This window comes from Protomyctophum bolini, assembly GCF_963924005.1.
Source record: "Protomyctophum bolini genome assembly, chromosome: 19".
Classification (NCBI taxonomy): Eukaryota; Metazoa; Chordata; class Actinopteri; order Myctophiformes; family Myctophidae; genus Protomyctophum; species Protomyctophum bolini.
The window spans coordinates 14,277,063-14,295,576 of NC_137880.1; the positions used below are offsets into that span (position 1 = coordinate 14,277,063).

An 18,514-nucleotide genomic window follows, 5' to 3' on the forward strand; every position below is an offset into this window, starting at 1 on the left:
TGGTGTGTGATTTGTTTATTAATGTCCAGTCGTAGACGTACTCAGATATTCTTTTTTTTTTTTTACTTTACAAAGCTGTATTATGTAACTTTTGTTTTAAATGAAACCGTCTTCCAGTGACATCATCATTAGGCAGATCTTTTTTTAAACAAGATTATTTTGCAATTTCTTTTAGATTTTCATTATCGTGAGAACGATAGCTTCCATTTTCGCATTGCAACTTTTCAGGACTAGAAATCCTGCCGTTTCTATTAGGTTGTATTCCCCATCGATGTCACTGGAAGACGGTTTCTGAACTGCATACAGCCCTCCTATGAGACACAGACAGAGTAGAAAAACATTGTGCCATCTTTTCATTATTATTAGTGAGGACCTATTATATGAAGATAGGTTGAAAAGTGGTGAAGTGGTCCTTTAAAGGACAACTTTAGTTTTTTTTTCAACCAAGGTTCATGTTTTAGGTTATTAGAGAAAGTAAAATGTTTTTTTTTCATTTGCTGCTTTCTTTCGTTTTTCCATTTTTCAAGGGGGAGGGGGCATTCGAACATGGGGCTAAATATGTATTTTTATGGCGATTTATTTTTTTATTATTTCCTATAGTCCTACTAGACCCCAGGAAATTACATCTGCGGCCATAAAAGATCACAGATTCTACTGAATTTGCAGGGGGTAACAAACTGACATGTTGAGCCATACAACACAGTATGGCATCCCCTTATATTACCCCCCTTCACATTCAGTAGATCCTGTGATCTTTTGTGGCCAGATGTAATTTCCTGGGGTCCAGTAGGACTATAGTAAATAGTCCAAAAATAGCATGCCAAAGTTTGTGCTACTGCCATTGAGAATGCATTGGGTGTTTAAGTTAAATTACTCAAAAACTACAAAACATTTCAAATAAAAAAGTTCCAGCATGTGTGCCCTCAGTAAGCTGAAAAGTGTGATTTTTCTCAAATTTGAAAGCACTATATTTCCTAACCTAAGTAGGCTAGAATGGGGTTGCTAGGTGTAAGAATGTAGGCTTCTATGTTGTTAGCAAAACATCATCATGGGTGTTGCGGAGGATGAGAAACATTAGTTTCTCATCCTCCGCAACACCCATTCTCATACACCGCTATACTTTTAAGTATGTTGCGGTAGAGAACGTCATCATTTTGGACCATCGGCCCATATCGTACGGCATACTATAGCACGCCGTTTTTCATAATTTTTGAGGATTTGAAGAAAATGAAAAAATAAAAAAAACGATGGGTTATAGCCCACCGTTTTTAGATTTTTTTTGTCCTCGTTTTTCGTTATTTTGTATGTAGGACTAGTAGCACGCCAAAGTTTGTGCTATTGCCATAGAGAATGCATTGGGTAAGTTAAATAACTCAGAAACTATAAAATATTTAAAAGTAAAAAAGTTCCAGCATGTGTCTCCACAGTAAGCTGAATAATAAAAAGTGTACGGGGTTACAGCCCATCGTATAGCCCATCGTTTTTTGAATTTTTGGAGAAAAAAAATCCAGGCCCATTAATTAGAGGATAAAGCTCACATGTTACCGAAATAGTTGAATACACAAAAGCTAAGGCACTGGTACTGGTACTTCTGGTTTACCGGAACGGGGTTCAACTCCCTGCAGTGCCCTGCTCAATGTGTTGTATTTTGTGTTGTAATTTCCGCAATTTCCGTCATTTTCAATTTCCGCAATGTTCCGCATTTTTCGCAATTTCCGCAATTTCCCAAATTTCCCAAATTTCCGCAATTGTCAGTTTCCGCAATTTCCGCAATTTGCAATTTCTGCATTTTGCAAATTCCGCAATTTCCGCAATTTTCCGCAATTGCTCCGCAATATTCCGCAATTTCCGCAATTTGCAATTTCCGCAATTTCCCAAATTTCCGCAATTGTCAGTTTCCGCAATTTCCGCAATTTGCAATTTCTGCATTTTGCAAATTCCGCAATTTCCGCAATTTTCCGCAATTGCGCCGCAATATTCCGCAATTTCCGCAATTGTCAGTTTCCGCAATTTCCGCAATTTGCAATTTCTGCATTTTGCAAATTGCAATTTCCGCAATTTTCCGCAATATTCCGCAATTGTCAGTTTCCGCAATTTACGCAATTTGCAATTTCTGCATTTTGCAAATTCCGCAATTTCCGCAATTTTCCGCAATTTTCAATTTCCGCAAATTCCGCAATCCAACATGCAAAGTAAACTCACAAATGTATGTGTAATCATTGATTTTTATTGTCATTATGTTGAACACCTCATTATAAAATCCTCTTTCAATACAATGGCCAGCTGTGTTGTTTCCATTAAGGTCATTACATGCTCTTCCACATCCAGGGACAACAGACGAGAGAGATGAAAAGAATTTCCAGATATGAACTTTAGGGCCAAACTGCCAGAACACTTGGAAAAGTTGGGTAAAACCCAAGAAAAAAGAAAAGCGTTGTGGAGCGTGCAGGCTATTTTCAGCTAATGTTCCCCCAGAATATGGATGCTGGGGTTAAAGTGGTTAAAACAGATGTGTGAACGATCGTTTGGCATCATCCATTTTCCTGGGATTCCAGCAGCTTTGGAGAGTTTGACCAGGAAGTAAAAACAGACAGTTGCTTATGGTGCAGGGGTGTCAAACTAGAGGCCTGTGGGTGCCGGGCAGCCAGGATCCAATCCAGACTGGGGTGTGGGGAATGATTTTAGATTAAGAAGAAAACGTAGATTCACGACAATTTTATTAAGAGAAATTATGCCAAAGCAGGATAATGTTTTAAATTTGCATCTCCCATCACAACTTTCATATAGCCCTAGACACCGGTCATAAAACGAATGCAAGGCAATCTTTTTCATAAGAAACAAACTTTGTTACCTTGTTAAGTGAAAGGTTTTTGTAATTATAGCAGAAACTGCGACTCATGGTGCCACGAAGGCAACAAATGCAGTTGAAGCATGCACATGGGCAACTGATCCGGCCCGCATGACAGCACATTTTGCCCCATCAGGCTTGTGTGACCTAACATTAAGCTTGACACCCCTCTATAATATGCAGTGCTAGAGGGACACCCCTCATTCAACAGTGACATGTTTGAGCCTGAACTACAAATTCATCATAAAACGGTGTTGTGCGCTGAAAATCTATAAGCTCTGAACGTGACATGTTGTGGACTTGATGAGCCACTATTTTCGGCGCGACACTTGTCATGCGACTACGCAGAAATTAAGCACTAGAAGCAAATTGACAGACCGCAGAGACATACAACATGAAATGGAGATATGAAGATCTGATCGTGTGATGTATTGTAAAACACTTTCCTCGAATATGCTGTGAACTGCAAGGTAGAAATAATATTAATCAAAAGTACCAAAGTACAGATTACCTTCACTGATTTTGATGGCATGCGGCTGGATGTCTTATAACATAAAAAATAATTTACAGTTAAATCTTATTTATTTAGTGATCTAAAAGATGAAAACAAAACAAAACAAAAAAGTAACATAAGACTACTATTGTTTTGGTCAATATGAAACATTAAATGTCATCATTAGTAGATAGCAAAAATATACAAACCAAGATAAAATACCCTTTTAATATCCCATATACAGTATAAATATCAAACTAGGCGTGATTTGACGCTACTGTATAGCAATATTAAACATAAATGGAAGTTGTCCAAATATAATGGAGAAAAAAAAACTACATGCAGTGCATTTACTGCATGTTTCATAATAACCGCTTTCTGAGTGGTCTGTTTTGGGGGAAAAATACTAAAACAAAATCAAACAAGCATAGTCTTTTTTCTAACTTTCACAAGAAATTAGAAAACGTCAAACAAAAAGAAGCAAGGCTTTGATTAACATAATTCTATGTGCGTCATGGAAATAAGAATACGATTTGTTTCTTTTACATTTTTGGCTAGTCTCAATAGTTTATAGTCACACCTCTGGTTAAAAAAAGCCTTGGTGATTTGGTCAGAAACCAAAGGTTTTCTTTCTTTTTTTTAACGTTACAATCAAGAAACAAATCTGATTGTTGACTCTAGAAGGAAGGAACGTTTTTGGCACTCTAAGGTTTTGGAAAGCCCTGCACGGACAGAGTGTAAGACAGGAGTCTGCCTCTCTGCAAGCAAGGGTTAAGCTTCATTGGAATCCACCGGAGTCTTACGGAGCACTGGTTCCCAAACACTGGCAAGGCACCCATTTGTGGGTCGTGGACATATTTTTGAGTCAACCTATTTTTTGGTTTCTACATTTAACATTCCCAAAAAAAAGTTTTTAAAAAAAAGAAGAAGAATCTAAGAAATTCCATAAATTTGAAAACCAAAAATATAAAAAAATAGCCGATCTACAAGCTGACAAGCTTGTAGATCGGCTATTTTCACTAGTTTGAGTCCAGGCCAAACGTCCAATTTATGTTTTGGGTCTTGAAGCTAAAAAGTTTGGGAACCACTGTACAGTATAGAACTGGCGGACAAGGACAAAAATCTAACATCACAACGTTTTTGACCAAATACCTTGATATTGACGATAATGACTCCTCCCATTAATCTTTCAAAAATAGTGAACATAGCCGATCTACAACATCGGCTATGTGGATATGTCTTTTCAAACTTGTTTGTCAGTGTTTTGAAAGTATAAAATACGTGACTTAGAAGACAACACTATCATGATATTACAAATTACAATATTCAAAATCCCAGACAAAATATCTAGTCTCATATCACGATATGGAAATATTATTGATATACTGTACTTCCCAGCCCTAAGAGAATATAAATTAGGCTTCAAGTGGTGATGAATGTCTGCCACTGTCCTTATACTGCTCCAGTTGAATGTGCGTGCGTGTGTGTCACGTAGATGTGTGACTGATGCATGTTTATGCATTGAACTTCCAGTCCCAGTGTGTGTGTGTGTGTGTGTGTGTGTGTGTGTGTGTGTGTGTACTGTGAGGGGTGACCATTCAGAAAGGGTGCGAGGCTGCGTTCATCCAGCCTCTCTATAAAGCCTCGAACTCATCAATCCTCTGCTTGGTGTTGCCCTGCCTGATCTGCCTCAGGGTTTTGTACTTGTCTCGGCCGGCGCGCACGTTCTCTGAGTGCAGCAGGTCGTTCTGGGTCTTCATGGACTCGTCGCGGGCCTGTGACAGCTCCGCGGTCAGCGCCTGGGCGGAGAGAGGAGGCAAATGGGAAAGGGGTCAGAGCTCGACCAACCAGAACCATCCCCTGAACTGTGCTCGCATCCCGTCAAAGTGTCCCGGCAGACACTTTGACGTAATTCACTAACATAGTTGAAGAAGGTTACAGGGACCAAACGAGATCGAAGAATTATTTTGTTGAGGTCGGACAGAAATCCGTTATCTCCATATTTTTGTTCATCTGTAAATTAATGCCCTACTTCATCATACTACAGCAGGGTTCCCCAATTAGTTTTCCCTAGGGCCAAATGATGTCTACGGTGCAATTTTGCTATTTATAATTTAATCTTAGAATAGATGTAGAACAGTGGTTCTTAACCAGTGGTCTGGGAACCAACAGTGGTCCTTGAGGGGGTTCCAGGTGGTCCCCAGCTAAATGATGAAGAGTTGGTAATGGTAAGCATATAGATCTTTAACTCTTGAGTCACACACACACACACACACACACACACACACACACACACACACACCTCATTTCTCTCCAACATCCGTTGAATATGATGGAATAATATTTAGGATTACTGTGATTATGGTAAACTAAGCTAAAAATGTCATATCACACATACCATACGTGTAACTTTCATTAGCCCCCCCCCCCCCCCCCCCCCCTGTACTACATTGTCACACATAAGCAGCAAAAATAGCTGACGTACAAGCTGAAAACGAAAATGTGTTGCATCGCAGACATTTTGGTATTTGAATTCTGAACACATGAGCTTTCCACAAGTCAGGGGCGGCCTAAAAGGTACTTTCAGACGGGCAACGTTTAACGCAGACGTTGTCACCTGGATCAACGACAGGTCTGCTCATGAGGGGCGCAACAATTTCACAGGACCACGCCCACGTAAATACGCTTGCGTTATAGCCCATGTTTTTTGAAATTTTGAAAAAAAAGTTAGCGTCGTTTCTCATCATTTTGGACCATGGGCTATAGGCCATATCGTACGGCATACTATAGCGCGCCGTTTTTCATCATTTTTGAGGATTTGAAAAAAATTACGAAATTACAAAAACGATGGGTTATAGCCCATGTTTTTGAAATTTTGAAAAAAAAAGTTAGCCTCGTTTCTCATCATTTTGGACCATGGGCTATAGCCCATATCGTACGGCATACTATAGCGCGCCGTTTTTCATCATTTTTGAGGATTTGAAAAAAATGACGAAATTACAAAAACGATGGGTTATAGCCCATGTTTTTGAAATTTTGAAAAAAGAAGTTAGCCTCGTTTCTCATCATTTTGGACCATGGGCTATAGCCCATATCGTACGGCATACTATAGCGCGCCGTTTTTCATCATTTTTCAGGATTTAAAAAAATGACAAAATGACAAAAACGATGGGTTATAGCCCATGTTTTTTTAAATTTTGTAAAAAAAAGTTAGCCTCGTTTCTCATCATTTTGGACCATGGGCTATAGCCCATATCGTACGGCATACTATAGCGCGCCGTTTTTCATCATTTTTGACGATTTGAAAAAAATGACGAAATGACAAAAACGATGGGTTATAGCCCATGTTTTTTGAAATTTTGAAAAAAAAGTTAGCCTCGTTTCTCATCATTTTGGACCATGGGCTATAGCCCATATCGTACGGCATACTATAGCGCGCCGTTTTTCATCATTTTTGAGGATTTGAAAAAAATGACGAAATTACAAAAACGATGGGTTATAGCCCATGTTTTTGAAATTTTGGAAAAAAAAGTTAGCCTCGTTTCTCATCATTTTGGACCATGGGCTATAGCCTATATCGTACGGCATACTATAGCGCGCCGTTTTTCATCATTTTTGAGGATTTGACAAAAATGACGAAATGACAAAAACGATGGGTTATAGCCCATGTTTTTGAAATTTTGAAAAAAAAAAAGTTAGCCTCGTTTCTCATCATTTTGGACCATGGGCTATAGCCCATATCGTACGGCATAGTATAGTGCGCCGTTTTTCATCATTTTTGACGATTTGAAAAAAATGACGAAATGACAAAAACGATGGGTTATAGCCCATGTTTTTTGAAATTTTGAAAAAAAAGTTAGCCTCGTTTCTCATCATTTTGGACCATGGGCTATAGGCCATATCGTACGGCATACTATAGCGCGCCGTTTTTCATCATTTTTGAGGATTTGAAAAAAATGACGAAATTACAAAAACGATGGGTTATAGCCCATGTTTTTGAAATTTTGAAAAAAAAAGTTAGCCTCGTTTCTCATCATTTTGGACCATGGGCTATAGCCCATATCGTACGGCATACTATAGCGCGCCGTTTTTCATCATTTTTCAGGATTTGAAAAAAATGACAAAATGACAAAAACGATGGGTTATAGCCCATGTTTTTTGAAATTTTGAAAAAAAAAGTTAGCCTCGTTTCTCATCATTTTGGACCATGGGCTATAGCCCATATCGTACAGCATACTATAGCGCGCCGTTTTTCATCATTTTTGACGATTTGAAAAAAATGACGAAATGACAAAAACGATGGGTTATAGCCCATGTTTTTTGAAATTTTGAAAAAAAAGTTAGCCTCGTTTCTCATCATTTTGGACCATGGGCTATAGCCCATATCGTACGGCATACTATAGCTCGCCGTTTTTCATCATTTTTGACGATTTGAAAAAAAAGACGAAATGACAAAAACGATGGGTTATAGCCCATGTTTTTGAAATTTTGAAAAAAAAAGTTAGCCTCGTTTCTCATCATTTTGGACCATGGGCTATAGCCCATATCGTACGGCATACTATAGCGCGCCGTTTTTCATCATTTTTCAGGATTTGAAAAAAATGACAAAATGACAAAAACGATGGGTTATAGCCCATGTTTTTTGAAATTTTGAAAAAAAAAGTTAGCCTCGTTTCTCATCATTTTGGACCATGGGCTATAGCCCATATCGTACGGCATACTATAGCGCGCCGTTTTTCATCATTTTTGAGGATTTGAAAAAAATGACGAAATTACAAAAACGATGGGTTATAGCCCATGTTTTTGAAATTTTGGAAAAAAAAGTTAGCCTCGTTTCTCATCATTTTGGACCATGGGCTATAGCCTATATCGTACGGCATACTATAGCGCGCCGTTTTTCATCATTTTTGAGGATTTGACAAAAATGACGAAATGACAAAAACGATGGGTTATAGCCCATGTTTTTGAAATTTTGAAAAAAAAAGTTAGCCTCGTTTCTCATCATTTTGGACCATGGGCTATAGCCCATATCGTACGGCATACTATAGCGCGCCGTTTTTCATCATTTTTCAGGATTTGAAAAAAATGACGAAATGACAAAAACGATGGGTTATAGCCCATGTTTTTGAAATTTTGAAAAAAAAAGTTAGCCTCGTTTCTCATCATTTTGGACCATGGGCTATAGCCCATATCGTACGGCATACTATAGTGCGCCGTTTTTCATCATTTTTGACGATAAAAAAAAAATGACGAAATGACAAAAACGATGGGTTATAGCCCATGTTTTTTGAAATTTTGAAAAAAAAGTTAGCCTCGTTTCTCATCATTTTGGACCATGGGCTATAGGCCATATCGTACGGCATACTATAGCGCGCCGTTTTTCATCATTTTTGAGGATTTGAAAAAAATTACGAAATTACAAAAACGATGGGTTATAGCCCATGTTTTTGAAATTTAGGAAAAAAAAGTTAGCCTCGTTTCTCATCATTTTGGACCATGGGCTATAGCCCATATCGTACGGCATACTATAGCGCGCCGTTTTTCATCATTTTTGAGGATTTGAAAAAAATGACGAAATTACAAAAACGATGGGTTATAGCCCATGTTTTTGAAATTTTGAAAAAAAAAGTTAGCCTCGTTTCTCATCATTTTGGACCATGGGCTATAGCCCATATCGTACGGCATACTATAGCGCGCCGTTTTTCATCATTTTTCAGGATTTGAAAAAAATGACAAAATGACAAAAACGATGGGTTATAGCCCATGTTTTTTGAAATTTTGAAAAAAAAGTTAGCCTCGTTTCTCATCATTTTGGACCATGGGCTATAGGCCATATCGTACGGCATACTATAGCGCGCCGTTTTTCATCATTTTTGAGGATTTGAAAAAAATTACGAAATTACAAAAACGATGGGTTATAGCCCATGTTTTTGAAATTTTGGAAAAAAAAGTTAGCCTCGTTTCTCATCATTTTGGACCATGGGCTATAGCCCATATCGTACGGCATACTATAGCGCGCCGTTTTTCATCATTTTTGAGGATTTGAAAAAAATGACGAAATTACAAAAACGATGGGTTATAGCCCATGTTTTTGAAATTTTGAAAAAAAAGTTAGCCTCGTTTCTCATCATTTTGGACCATGGGCTATAGCCCATATCGTACGGCATACTATAGCGCGCCGTTTTTCATCATTTTTGACGATTTGAAAAAAAAGACGAAATGACAAAAACGATGGGTTATAGCCCATGTTTTTGAAATTTTGAAAAAAAAAGTTAGCCTCGTTTCTCATCATTTTGGACCATGGGCTATAGCCCATATCGTACGGCATACTATAGCGCGCCGTTTTTCATCATTTTTGAGGATTTGAAAAAAATGACGAAATTACAAAAACGATGGGTTATAGCCCATGTTTTTGAAATTTTGGAAAAAAAAGTTAGCCTCGTTTCTCATCATTTTGGACCATGGGCTATAGCCTATATCGTACGGCATACTATAGCGCGCCGTTTTTCATCATTTTTGAGGATTTGACAAAAATGACGAAATGACAAAAACGATGGGTTATAGCCCATGTTTTTGAAATTTTGAAAAAAAAAGTTAGCCTCGTTTCTCATCATTTTGGACCATGGGCTATAGCCCATATCGTACGGCATACTATAGCGCGCCGTTTTTCATCATTTTTCAGGATTTGAAAAAAATGACGAAATGACAAAAACGATGGGTTATAGCCCATGTTTTTGAAATTTTGAAAAAAAAAGTTAGCCTCGTTTCTCATCATTTTGGACCATGGGCTATAGCCCATATCGTACGGCATACTATAGTGCGCCGTTTTTCATCATTTTTGACGATTTAAAAAAAATGACGAAATGACAAAAACGATGGGTTATAGCCCATGTTTTTTGAAATTTTGAAAAAAAAGTTAGCCTCGTTTCTCATCATTTTGGACCATGGGCTATAGGCCATATCGTACGGCATACTATAGCGCGCCGTTTTTCATCATTTTTGAGGATTTGAAAAAAATTACGAAATTACAAAAACGATGGGTTATAGCCCATGTTTTTGAAATTTAGGAAAAAAAAGTTAGCCTCGTTTCTCATCATTTTGGACCATGGGCTATAGCCCATATCGTACGGCATACTATAGCGCGCCGTTTTTCATCATTTTTGAGGATTTGAAAAAAATGACGAAATTACAAAAACGATGGGTTATAGCCCATGTTTTTGAAATTTTGAAAAAAAAAGTTAGCCTCGTTTTTCATCATTTTGGACCATGGGCTATAGCCCATATCGTACGGCATACTATAGCGTGCCGTTTTTCATCATTTTTCAGGATTTGAAAAAAATGACAAAATGACAAAAACGATGGGTTATAGCCCATGTTTTTTGAAATTTTGAAAAAAAAAGTTAGCCTCGTTTCTCATCATTTTGGACCATGGGCTATAGCCCATATCGTACAGCATACTATAGCGCGCCGTTTTTCATCATTTTTGACGATTTGAAAAAAATGACGAAATGACAAAAACGATGGGTTATAGCCCATGTTTTTGAAATTTTGAAAAAAAAGTTAGCCTCGTTTCTCATCATTTTGGACCATGGGCTATAGCCCATATCGTACGGCATACTATAGCGCGCCGTTTTTCATCATTTTTGACGATTTGAAAAAAATGACGAAATGACAAAAACGATGGGTTATAGCCCATGTTTTTTGAAATTTTGAAAAAAAAAGTTAGCCTCGTTTCTCATCATTTTGGACCATGGGCTATAGCCCATATCGTACGGCATACTATAGCGCGCCATTTTTCATCATTTTTGAGGATTTGAAAAAAATTACGAAATTACAAAAACGATGGGTTATAGCCCATGTTTTTGAAATTTAGAAAAAAAAAGTTAGCCTCGTTTCTCATCATTTTGGACCATGGGCTATAGCCCATATCGTACGGCATACTATAGCGCGCCGTTTTTCATCATTTTTGAGGATTTGAAAAAAATGACGAAATTACAAAAACGATGGGTTATAGCCCATGTTTTTGAAATTTTGGAAAAAAAAGTTAGCCTCGTTTCTCATCATTTTGGACCATGGGCTATAGCCCATATCGTACGGCATACTATAGCGTGCCGTTTTTCATCATTTTTCAGGATTTGAAAAAAATGACAAAATGACAAAAACGATGGGTTATAGCCCATGTTTTTTGAAATTTTGAAAAAAAAAGTTAGCCTCGTTTCTCATCATTTTGGACCATGGGCTATAGCCCATATCGTACAGCATACTATAGCGCGCCGTTTTTCATCATTTTTGACGATTTGAAAAAAATGACGAAATGACAAAAACGATGGGTTATAGCCCATGTTTTTGAAATTTTGAAAAAAAAGTTAGCCTCGTTTCTCATCATTTTGGACCATGGGCTATAGCCCATATCGTACGGCATACTATAGCGCGCCGTTTTTCATCATTTTTGACGATTTGAAAAAAATGACGAAATGACAAAAACGATGGGTTATAGCCCATGTTTTTTGAAATTTTGAAAAAAAAAGTTAGCCTCGTTTCTCATCATTTTGGACCATGGGCTATAGCCCATATCGTACGGCATACTATAGCGCGCCATTTTTCATCATTTTTGAGGATTTGAAAAAAATTACGAAATTACAAAAACGATGGGTTATAGCCCATGTTTTTGAAATTTAGAAAAAAAAAGTTAGCCTCGTTTCTCATCATTTTGGACCATGGGCTATAGCCCATATCGTACGGCATACTATAGCGCGCCGTTTTTCATCATTTTTGAGGATTTGAAAAAAATGACGAAATTACAAAAACGATGGGTTATAGCCCATGTTTTTGAAATTTTGAAAAAAAAGTTAGCCTCGTTTCTCATCATTTTGGACCATGGGCTATAGCCCATATCGTACGGCATACTATAGCGCGCCGTTTTTCATCATTTTTGACGATTTGAAAAAAAAGACGAAATGACAAAAACGATGGGTTATAGCCCATGTTTTTGAAATTTTGAAAAAAAAAGTTAGCCTCGTTTCTCATCATTTTGGACCATGGGCTATAGCCCATATCGTACGGCATACTATAGCGCGCCGTTTTTCATCATTTTTGAGGATTTGAAAAAAATGACGAAATTACAAAAACGATGGGTTATAGCCCATGTTTTTGAAATTTTGGAAAAAAAAAGTTAGCCTCGTTTCTCATCATTTTGGACCATGGGCTATAGCCTATATCGTACGGCATACTATAGCGCGCCGTTTTTCATCATTTTTGAGGATTTGACAAAAATGACGAAATGACAAAAACGATGGGTTATAGCCCATGTTTTTGAAATTTTGAAAAAAAAAGTTAGCCTCGTTTCTCATCATTTTGGACCATGGGCTATAGCCCATATCGTACGGCATACTATAGCGCGCCGTTTTTCATCATTTTTCAGGATTTGAAAAAAATGACGAAATGACAAAAACGATGGGTTATAGCCCATGTTTTTGAAATTTTGAAAAAAAAAGTTAGCCTCGTTTCTCATCATTTTGGACCATGGGCTATAGCCCATATCGTACGGCATACTATAGTGCGCCGTTTTTCATCATTTTTGACGATTTAAAAAAAATGACGAAATGACAAAAACGATGGGTTATAGCCCATGTTTTTTGAAATTTTGAAAAAAAAGTTAGCCTCGTTTCTCATCATTTTGGACCATGGGCTATAGGCCATATCGTACGGCATACTATAGCGCGCCGTTTTTCATCATTTTTGAGGATTTGAAAAAAATTACGAAATTACAAAAACGATGGGTTATAGCCCATGTTTTTGAAATTTAGGAAAAAAAAGTTAGCCTCGTTTCTCATCATTTTGGACCATGGGCTATAGCCCATATCGTACGGCATACTATAGCGCGCCGTTTTTCATCATTTTTGAGGATTTGAAAAAAATGACGAAATTACAAAAACGATGGGTTATAGCCCATGTTTTTGAAATTTTGAAAAAAAAAGTTAGCCTCGTTTTTCATCATTTTGGACCATGGGCTATAGCCCATATCGTACGGCATACTATAGCGTGCCGTTTTTCATCATTTTTCAGGATTTGAAAAAAATTACGAAATTACAAAAACGATGGGTTATAGCCCATGTTTTTGAAATTTAGGAAAAAAAAGTTAGCCTCGTTTCTCATCATTTTGGACCATGGGCTATAGCCCATATCGTACGGCATACTATAGCGCGCCGTTTTTCATCATTTTTGAGGATTTGAAAAAAATGACGAAATTACAAAAACGATGGGTTATAGCCCATGTTTTTGAAATTTTGAAAAAAAAAGTTAGCCTCGTTTTTCATCATTTTGGACCATGGGCTATAGCCCATATCGTACAGCATACTATAGCGCGCCGTTTTTCATCATTTTTGACGATTTGAAAAAAATGACGAAATGACAAAAACGATGGGTTATAGCCCATGTTTTTGAAATTTTGAAAAAAAAGTTAGCCTCGTTTCTCATCATTTTGGACCATGGGCTATAGCCCATATCGTACGGCATACTATAGCGCGCCGTTTTTCATCATTTTTGACGATTTGAAAAAAATGACGAAATGACAAAAACGATGGGTTATAGCCCATGTTTTTTGAAATTTTGAAAAAAAAAGTTAGCCTCGTTTCTCATCATTTTGGACCATGGGCTATAGCCCATATCGTACGGCATACTATAGCGCGCCATTTTTCATCATTTTTGAGGATTTGAAAAAAATTACGAAATTACAAAAACGATGGGTTATAGCCCATGTTTTTGAAATTTAGAAAAAAAAAGTTAGCCTCGTTTCTCATCATTTTGGACCATGGGCTATAGCCCATATCGTACGGCATACTATAGCGCGCCGTTTTTCATCATTTTTGAGGATTTGAAAAAAATGACGAAATTACAAAAACGATGGGTTATAGCCCATGTTTTTGAAATTTTGGAAAAAAAAAGTTAGCCTCGTTTCTCATCATTTTGGACCATGGGCTATAGCCCATATCGTACGGCATACTATAGCGTGCCGTTTTTCATCATTTTTCAGGATTTGAAAAAAATGACAAAATGACAAAAACGATGGGTTATAGCCCATGTTTTTTGAAATTTTGAAAAAAAAAGTTAGCCTCGTTTCTCATCATTTTGGACCATGGGCTATAGCCCATATCGTACAGCATACTATAGCGCGCCGTTTTTCATCATTTTTGACGATTTGAAAAAAATGACGAAATGACAAAAACGATGGGTTATAGCCCATGTTTTTGAAATTTTGAAAAAAAAGTTAGCCTCGTTTCTCATCATTTTGGACCATGGGCTATAGCCCATATCGTACGGCATACTATAGCGCGCCGTTTTTCATCATTTTTGACGATTTGAAAAAAATGACGAAATGACAAAAACGATGGGTTATAGCCCATGTTTTTTGAAATTTTGAAAAAAAAAGTTAGCCTCGTTTCTCATCATTTTGGACCATGGGCTATAGCCCATATCGTACGGCATACTATAGCGCGCCATTTTTCATCATTTTTGAGGATTTGAAAAAAATTACGAAATTACAAAAACGATGGGTTATAGCCCATGTTTTTGAAATTTAGAAAAAAAAAGTTAGCCTCGTTTCTCATCATTTTGGACCATGGGCTATAGCCCATATCGTACGGCATACTATAGCGCGCCGTTTTTCATCATTTTTGAGGATTTGAAAAAAATGACGAAATTACAAAAACGATGGGTTATAGCCCATGTTTTTGAAATTTTGGAAAAAAAAGTTAGCCTCGTTTCTCATCATTTTGGACCATGGGCTATAGCCCATATCGTACGGCATACTATAGCGCGCCGTTTTTCATCATTTTTCAGGATTTGAAAAAAATGACAAAATGACAAAAACGATGGGTTATAGCCCATGTTTTTTGAAATTTTGAAAAAAAAAGTTAGCCTCGTTTCTCATCATTTTGGACCATGGGCTATAGCCCATATCGTACAGCATACTATAGCGCGCCGTTTTTCATCATTTTTGACGATTTGAAAAAAATGACGAAATGACAAAAACGATGGGTTATAGCCCATGTTTTTTGAAATTTTGAAAAAAAAGTTAGCCTCGTTTCTCATCATTTTGGACCATGGGCTATAGCCCATATCGTACGGCATACTATAGCGCGCCGTTTATCATCATTTTTCAGGATTTGAAAAAAATGACAAAATGACAAAAACGATGGGTTAACTTGTCACCCATCGACTTCTCAATTGAAAAGTCTCATTGAAAATGTATTACTAGGCGCCTAGTAATCACCCCCCAGCCCCGTCCTCTCTCCTCTCACCATGAGCTGCATCTGGACACGCTGGTTCTTCTCCGCCTCAGTGACGCGGTCCTCCTCGTTGCGGTGGTCGTTGAAGTCGCCGCTGGGCAGGTCGGCGCTGTGCGTGCTGGCGTTGGACACGCTGTCGTTGTCGTCGTCGTTGTCGTTTACGTCCAGGTGGTCCACGTACATGGGCGGGGGAGGGGGAGGGGGCGGCGCCGTCATCACCATGTGCAGCTCCTCCTTGGTCTTCATCAGGTCATCCTGAGCCTCCCTGGCCTGTGTGAGACCAAACAAGTGTTAAAATGTTTCACTTAACAGTTAAGCAATGCAGATGTGTAACAATAATTTAACTCTTGAGAGCGTAAAATGAAACCAATTGGTTTCATTTTATGTTCTCAAGAGTTAAAGATCTATAGACCGATTCCGTAGCGGCTCTCAAGGTCGCAGCCTAAGTATTTCCTGTAGGCGGACTCGACGTAGCTGCGGGGTTTAAACCCTCACCAGGCGCACCTCTTCCACTACAGTGAACGGCAGAGTGACTGATGTTAGTTTGCCTCAAACTTTACTCCTTTACCTGCTTTTTTACTAACACTAACATTACAAAGATGCCCAGAACATCGAAATGAACCCGTGTAGTTTATGGCTGCTCCAACAGTAGTGGCAACATAAAAAATAAAAAACCGGAATGTCTAATATCCACCGCGGTGGCTGAGACCAGAGCCATTGAGTAATGGTTGAGACGAAGCAGTGAAAGATACATAACGCCAGTCTTACCCAATACCAAATCTTTCTGTTTTATTAACACAAGACTGCTGTACTTTATACCTCATACTTTAAATGCTTAGTATGAGGTATAAAATACAGCAGCCTTGTGTTCATAAAACAGAAAGATTGGGTATTGGGTAAGACTGAAATTATGTATCTTTCAGGACCTTTCACTGCTTTGTCTTACTCAATGGCTCTGGTCTCAGCCACCGCGGTGGATATTTTGACATTCCATATTTCTTTATTTTTTATGTTGCCACTACTGTTGGAGCAGCCATAAACTACACAGGTTCATCTCGATGTTCTGGACATCTTTGTAATGTTAGTGTTAGTAAAAAAGCAGGTAAAAGAGTAAAGTTTGAGGCAAACTAACATCAGTCACTCTGCCGTTCACTGTAGTGGAAGAGATGCGCCTGGTGAGGGTTTAAACCCGCAGCTACGTCGAGTCCGCCTACAGGAAATACGTAGGCTGCGACCATGAAACCGCTACGGAATCGGTCTATAAGGGTCTATTTGCTTAGCAACTCTTCACCATTTAGCTGGGGACCACCTGGAACCCCTTCAAGGCCCGCTGGTGGTCCCCGAACCACTGACCTAGATCAAGTCACACAATAAAAGGGTCATATGAAGGTCAGGGTGGGTGTGTGGTGGGGGTCTTACTCTGTGTTGCCATGTGTCGGCCTCCTCTTCTTTGCGTCTCTTGGCTTCCTCCAGTAAGGCGATCTTGGCCGTGTGCTCTGCAAGCTCTGCAGCCTGATACACAATTCAATTCAAAGGGCTTTATTGGCATGAGAAAACATACGTTTACATTGCCACAAAGCAGAAAGAACAATACAGCAATACAATCAAAAATGATGTACTTTGGATAGATCAATAGATCAACTTCTATGTACCAAGATCACTCGATGCAGGTATAGTGCAGGAATATACACAATGGTTAGTCTTTAGGGTGGTTGTGTTCCATTTGATATCCTTCTCCTATCACAGCAACTCACAAATCTTGCTGCTGTGTTTGCACATTGTTGTACTTCGCCCAGCAGATATGGGAGTTTTTTGTCATTGGTCATGTTTTCAAAATCTCCGTGTGTGGTTGTAATCTGTGGGAAGTATGTGTCTCTGATGTCTTGGTACAATGGACAGATGGTTAGGAAGTGTAGCTCGGTTTCCACTTCATTTAGTGTGCAGTGGGTGCATAGTCGGTCTTCTCTCGGGATACAGGTCTGCCTATGACGGCCTTTCTCGATCGCGAGACTGTGCTCACTGAGTCTGTACCTAGTTAAGATATTTCTTTGTTTTGGGTCGGTGCTCAGGTATTCTGCCACTGTGTATTCTCTGTTTAGGGCCAGATAGCATTCTAGTTTACTCTGCTTTTGTGTTGCTTCTTTCCAATGTGTCAGATAGTTTTCCTTTTGCCGTTTTATAATTTGGTTTAGTCCAATGGGTTTTCTATCTCGTGGCTCTGTTTATGTTTGTGCCCAGAGCCCAGTCTATAGGAAAATAAAACACCAGCACTCACTTTATATCCAGTTAGGGTTACGATTAGACATTTAAAGGTTGGGTTTAGGGGTTGGGGTAAGAGTTTTCCCTACTTTAAACTGTGTGTGTGTGTGTGTGTGTGTGTGTGTGTGTGTGTGTGTGTACGTCTGAGACGTACACATTACACGATGACGCACGCTGGGCTGTGACGCCGCTCAGTGAAAGGCGTTCAACTGGAAAATCTGTTGCTGAGTGGAAGACATACTCGATCCAACTGCGTCTGATGCATGACGCTGCAGCTATGATACAAGCTGTGCATTTCAGATGTGAAATCATTGCTGCCTCTTATCTCCATATTTTAACTTTGTTATCGTAAATTAACGCGCTACTTGATCATACTACAGCGTCACACAAAATCCATCAAAAGCAGCAGCTCTACAGTCGAGCTTGTAGCTCTGCTGCTTTTGCTACTTTTGAATTTGACTCCTGAAAAGTTAACAGTTTTGGACATGCAGTATGAGGTTTGCACCAGACAGAAAAAATAGTGTAAAAAGAGTGTACAGCTCAAATATGCAAACACAAATCCATAAAAATGCATGACTGTCAGCACGGCTGGGCCCATCTCAGGCTGCTGTGGGTGGTCCACAGAGG

General features: G+C 38.6%; 1 protein-coding gene across 2 annotated transcripts in view; it reads right to left on the bottom strand.

The window, feature by feature from the left end:
- Positions 1-2,207: 2,207 nt before the first annotated feature.
- ezrb (ezrin b) overlaps positions 2,208-18,514 on the bottom strand; it is a 63,048-nt gene continuing 46,741 nt past the window's right edge. For both annotated transcript variants that reach the window (XM_080790934.1, XM_080790933.1), the window contains exons 12-14: positions 17,048-17,140; positions 15,641-15,898; positions 2,208-5,140 (exon numbers count right to left, since the gene is read on the bottom strand). In XM_080790934.1, the coding sequence (XP_080647060.1) occupies positions 4,976-5,140; positions 15,641-15,898; positions 17,048-17,140 (516 nt within the window). In that variant the 3' untranslated portion in view covers positions 2,208-4,975. The remainder of the gene's footprint in view (positions 5,141-15,640; positions 15,899-17,047; positions 17,141-18,514) is intronic.